The 6019-nt window shown below is 47.3% G+C and overlaps 1 protein-coding gene across 1 annotated transcript in view; it reads right to left on the bottom strand.

The window, feature by feature from the left end:
• The window catches only part of Ift140 (intraflagellar transport 140), a 57413-nt gene that overhangs the window by 48643 nt on the left and 2751 nt on the right, over window positions 1–6019 (bottom strand). The window contains exons 3-7 of the mRNA XM_013011265.1: window positions 5237–5458; window positions 2532–2653; window positions 2115–2257; window positions 998–1173; window positions 150–241 (exon numbers count right to left, since the gene is read on the bottom strand). Of these exons, the coding sequence (XP_012866719.1) occupies window positions 150–241; window positions 998–1173; window positions 2115–2257; window positions 2532–2653; window positions 5237–5458 (755 nt within the window). The remainder of the gene's footprint in view (window positions 1–149; window positions 242–997; window positions 1174–2114; window positions 2258–2531; window positions 2654–5236; window positions 5459–6019) is intronic.

The raw sequence follows: 6019 nt of genomic DNA, 5'->3' as shown, positions 1-6019 counted from the left end.
CTCACGGTCTCTCCTGCCCGGGCTGGCTTTGAACCGCGATCCTCAGATCTCAGCCTCCTGAGTAGCTAGGATTACAGGCGTGAGCCACCAGCGCCCGGCTCTGGCAGAATTTTCTAGAAGCATGCATTTGAATGGAGATAAGCTCTTACCTGAGGACAGCTTCCCCTATGGCCATCACAAGAAGGCTGCCCTCAATCAAAGCGATGTCTGCCCGGTGACCGGTTTTCCCACTCAGCTTCACCTGTATGAGGACAACACACTTGAAGGAAGCCTGTGACCCCTGCTGCGATGCCAGCTCCAGATTCTGTGAGCCTGGCATCTGGGCTTCAGACGCACCAGGTAGAGGGAGCACAGGACAAACCATGCAAATGGAGATGTGAACTTGTTTTTCAAGATGTATAGGTGAAACAAACAGCAACTGGCATGCCAGGTGACAGTGGCTCAGTATGTGGCCCAGGGCAGGCATTTCTAGGGTGCTCTCCTCAGTCCTCACAATGTGTCTAGGCATGTCTCACTACTGCTATCTTGCTGAGAGCCATGCTACTTTAAAGCCAATGCTATGGCCTGAACTATGTTCTCCAAAATTTAAACACTGAAGCCCCAACCACTCATGAGAATGTATGCAAAGACTGGACCTTTAGGAGGGAATTAGGCCCAGTGAATTCCTAAGGGAGGATGGAGCCCTGGTGCAGCGAGGGTGGCATTCTGTCATGCTCCACGGCGTGTGAGCTAGTCCACTGAGTGGCTGCAGTCCAGGAGCTAGTGCAGGCTCCCCCAATACTCCTTCCACTTACTCAATTACTGGAAAACCTTCTGTTTCCCTTACCTGTATGGACTGACCAACCCATGGTAGAAAGTAAGCTTGAATAGCCAGTTTAGCTGCCCCTGAACCATGGCTGCAGCTGTCCAGTCTTGCTCATCAAGACAGAAAGAACACTCAAGGTAGGCATGAGAACTTGGCCCCCAATTCTCAGCATGAGCCCATTTTCCTACTTGCCTTCATCACTTCTTCAGCCTCCCCCTCAGGTGTCACCACGTACAGGGACAGTAGAAGCTTCTCTGTGACCACCACCAGTGCCTCTCTCTTCTCAATGTAGAAGAGTGTCTGGATGGCGCTGTCTGTGGATGCCACCTGGGTGGTCTTACCCTTCTCATCCACATAGTGCACCGACCCTGGGGACAGAGGAGGGTCACTTTAGGGGCCCTGGGTTATCTGGGTTTCCATGACACTCACACGCAGCCATTTCTATCTACTTAAGGACAGTTCCAAAATAAGACATCTTCATTATAAGAATTTAGAAAGAGCACATTTGATGGTGCGATATCTATTTTATCAGCCTAGGTGTCCCTGTAACTCCTTTCCCATTGTGCTTGTGGAGGGTCGTGGTGTCTGCTGACCACACTGGCTCTACAGCTTAGTGACTCATGTCATTGCCGTTGCTACGCAGGTTTATCCACACCCTCCCTGTACCTGTGCTTTCAGGGAAGGCCCTTCCTGCCCCACTGCTGCTGTACTGCTCGTGTGCTCTCTGATTTCGTGCCAGGTCTCTCTGTACCCCCTTCACTTCTCCTTGTCTAAGCTGTAGAAGGCAGCTTAGAGAGAAAGTCCTAGAGTGGCCTTTTTCAATGTCCGGATTTCTCTACCTCCTGCCCTGCATTAGACTGTTGCTCCAACAACAACTAGCCTTGTCTTGGCGTCCTTTCTTCCCTCCTGAGTGTTTAACCGTGGTGGTGAGACCAGTTCAAGGATGGGGGATTGCTGTGGCTCATGCAAAACTTGACTTACTAAATGGAAAAATTCAAGATTATCTTGGCTAGGGCTGGGAAGGTGGCTCAGTGGCAGAGTGCTTGCCTTGCATGCATGAGGCCCTGGGTTCGATTCCTCAGTACTATATAAGCAGAAAAAACGGGAAGTGGTGCTGTGGCTCAAGTGGTAGAGCACTAGGAAGAGCTGAGGGACAGCGCCCAGGCCCAGAGTTCAAGGCCCATGACCAACACCCCCCCCCAAAAAAAAAAGATTATCTAGGCTAGTTAGAATAATAACTGTTACTAAAATCCTGATCAGACTTCTCTTAACATGCTTTACTCCTGTAATCACAAACCATGTTCCTTACCATCAGTCAGACTGACAAAGAACGACAGCCCATCTTGAGACCCCATCTTCAGCAAACTTCCGAAGCCACTTTTCCTCCAGTTAAACATGTCCAAGGCTTTCTCATCACCACTCACTGCTGCCTTTGCCAACTGAACCAAGTCTCTGAGAATAAACAAAAAGGCAGTCAGTGATGGTGCACCTACTGCAGAAATGAACTCTGCCTTGCTGAAAGGAAACCAACAAAAAGAAGAAAATAAAGGCAGTCAGGATTCCTTTGAGTGACAGGGGGCTGGGAACCACCCTCCCTCCAGTCAGGAGCCGCACCCCTGCCTGCAGGATGGAGAAGACACACCTCCCTCCAGTCAGGAGCCATACCCCTGCCTTCAGGACAGAGGAGACACACCAGATGCTCAGGAGTCTCGGGCTTAATACTTACTCGCCAGGAGGGGGCAGCCGGAAGATGCAGTGGGTGAGGTGCTTCCCATACTCATGCTTCAGCAGGGGTGTCCCCTGCACACGGCCCCGCTGGTCCAGTCTCCACAGGAGCAGGACACCAAGCTGCAAGACACCAATTGCATGGGTGAGCAGACATCTTTATAGAACGGACTAGGAGGAGGTGAAAGGTCAATGACCCAGCAAAATACAGGCTGGTCCCTAGCTCAAGAAATTAGAGCTAGGCATCAGTGGCTCAATCCCGTAATCCTAGCTACTCAGGAGGCTGAGATCAGTGGATTGAGGTTCAAAGCCTTCCTGGGGCAGAAAAGTCTGTGAGACTTTCTTCTTCTTGTTCATAGACTTTTCTGTCCAGGCTGGCTCTGAACTGAGATCCTCAGATCTCAGCCTCCTGAGTAGCTAGGATTACAGCCAGCAGGCATTGGCTTCTGAGTTATTCTCCTCCCCCTTTTACTGTCAAGGTGATGTACAGAGGGGCTACAGTTACATAACTAAGGTAAGAAGTACATTTCTTGTCAAAACTTGTTACCTCTGATCTGAGACTCTTATCTCCAATAAACTACTCAGAAAAAGCCAGAAGTGGTGCTGTGGCTCAAGTGGTAGAGCACTATCTTGAGCACAAAGTGGCTCTGGGATACACCCCAGGCTCTGAGTTCAAGCCTCAGGACCGGTAAAAAATAAAGAAAAAGAAAATTATGGAACAATTACATGTGTACCATGGAATAAAAACTATTCAAAAGAAAAACAAATCAGAAACTCTTCTTTGCACCTCCTTTTATCACTTGGAGATAGCAAGTATTATTTGTTCAGCTCTTTATAATGCACTGTTAATTTTGGACTAGATTCCAGTTACTAAAAACAGTGAAATTTCCACTTACGATAGCCAGTTTTCCCTATCATTACATTACAAATAGTACTAGTACATTTTAATAATTTGTACAAGTGTACAATAATTACGGTACATTTTTAGAATAAACTGATATTACATTATTATTAACTAATGTACACACTTCACTCTTAAATCCTTTAAAAAAATTTTTTTTGCCAGTCCGGGCAAAAAAACCTCAGGGCCTAGGAACTGTCCCTGAGCTTTTTTTATTCAAGGCTAGCCACATCACCATTTTTGGCTTTTTCTGTTCATGTGGTATTGAACCCAGGGCTTCATGCATACTAGGCACTGTGCCACTAAACCACATTTCCAGCCCTTATTTATTTATTTGTTTGTCTATTTATTTATTTATATTTTTGTTGGTCATAGAGCCTAAACTCTAGGCCTGGGCACTGTTCCTCAGCTCTTCAGCTCAAGGCTAGTGCTCTACCACTTGAGCCACAGCACCACTTCCGGCTTTTTTTCTTGCTTATGTGGTGCTGAGGAATTGAACCCAGGGCCTCATGAATACAAGATAAGTACTCTACCACTGAGCCACCTTCCCAGCCCCTTCAGACCTCTTTTAATACACCTTTTTTTTCTTTTTTTTTGGTTGGTCATGGGGCTTGAACTCTGGGCCTAGGTGCTGTCCCTCAGCTCTTCAGGTCAAGGTGAGTGCTCTATCACTTGAGCCACAGCGCTACCTCCGGTTTTCTGGTAGTTAATTGGAGTTAAGAGTCTTATGGACTTTACTGCCCTGGCTGGCTTTGAACTATGATCCTCAGATCTCAGCCTCCTGAGTAGCTAAGATTACAGGTGTGAGGCCACTGGCACCCAGCAATAAATCATTTTTAAAAATTGTATTTAAAGTTAGGACTGGTAGTATGTACCTATATTCCTAGTTACTCAGGAGGCTGAGATCTGAGGATCATGGTTCAAAGCCAGCCTGGGCAGGGAAGTCCTTGAGATTCTTTTTTTTGTCAGTTGTGGGGCCTGAACTTTGGGCTTGGGCACTGTCTCTCAGCTCTCTTTGCTCTTCAGCTTAAGGCTTGTCCTCTACCATTTGAGCCACAGTGCCACTTCTGGCTTTTTGGGCTTATGTGGTGAGGAATTGAACTCAGGGACTCATGCATGAAAGTCAAGCGCTCTACCACTGAGCCACCTTCCCAGCCCAGTCCTCAAGATTCTTATCTGCAATAATCTACTAAAAAAGCCAGAAGTGGAGCTGTGACTCAAGTGGTAGAATGCTAGCTCTGAGCAAAAGAAGCTCAGGGACAGCACCTAGATACTGAGGTCAAGCCCCAGGATGTACATGCAAAATAAATAAATAAATAAATAACATTTTAAAAAACTAATGGTATCTGGGACTTTCAGACATCTCTATAAATGCAATTTCCTAGCAAAGTATGTTTTTAAAATTATGGACAGAGGGGGCTGGGAAGGTGGCTCAGTGGTAGAGCACTTGCCTTGCATGCTCGAGGCCCTGGGTTCTATTCCTCAGCACCACATAAGAAAAAAGCCAGAAGTGTGGTAGAGCGCTCACCTGGAGCTGAAGAGCTAAGGGACAGCGCCCAGGCCCAGAGTTCAGGCCCCACGACCAGACCCCCCCCCCCCAAAAAAAGGAAATAAAATTATGGACATACATTGACCATAAAACGTGATCTTAGAAGGACAATTTTAAGACTTGCTTCTGAGATAAAGTAAAACAATTTGAAATGATATCTGACAAGATCAGCTCTATCTGGGAGCCTGGCCTTTAGCATGTTTTGCCTGGTCCATTCTTAAGAGCATGGTGGGAGATGGAGACTGAATGTGCTTACCCTGTCACCAGACACCAGGCAGCTCCCACTGGTGCTCCAGCTGAGGATGGTGATGTCGGCACTGTGTGTTGTGGGCACCGTGTGCTGTTCCTTGTCCTGCTTGTTAAATACTATCACTTCTCCAGTCTCCCAGCCGATTGCCAGGACCAGCCGTGTTGGGTGCCAACAAAAGGAAGCAACCCGGAAGGACCTCTCAATGTGTGTGTCTGGCACAGGCTCACCCTATGTTGGATGAGAAAAAAAATTCCATATTATAGATATTGGTGGCTACTTAAACAATTTCTGCCTCTGGGAATGTAGCTTAGTCGTACAGTGCTTGTCTAGCATGAATGAATCCCTGGGTTCGATTCCTTAGTACCACATAAATAGAAAAAGGGTGCTGTGGCTGAAGTGGTAGAGCATGAGGCTTGAGCATACAGAAGCTAAGGGACAGAGCCCAGGCCCTGAGCCCAAGCCCCAGGATCAGAAAAAGAAAAAAAAAAGAACAACAACAAGAGTCTCTGCCTCTAACATCAACAAAAAGCTCCAAGATGCAGCTAAATTTCATGCCTGGTGCCGTTGGCTCACACCTTTAATCCTAGCTACTCAGGAAGTTGAGATCTGAGGATCACAGTTCAAAGCCAGCCCTGGGCAGGAAAGTCCGTGAGACTCCAATCTCCAATAAACCACTCAGAAAACTGGAAGTGGCACTGTGGTTCAAGTGGTAGAGTTCTAGCCTTGAGCTGAAGAGCTGAGGGACAGCGTCTAGGCTCAAGAGTTCAAGCCCCATGAGCGACCAAAAAA

The sequence above is a fragment of the Dipodomys ordii genome, unplaced genomic scaffold (assembly GCF_000151885.1).
Source record: "Dipodomys ordii isolate 6190 unplaced genomic scaffold, Dord_2.0 Scaffold14, whole genome shotgun sequence".
Lineage (NCBI taxonomy): Eukaryota > Metazoa > Chordata > Mammalia > Rodentia > Heteromyidae > Dipodomys > Dipodomys ordii.
This window is presented reverse-complemented; position numbering and strand designations above follow the sequence as displayed.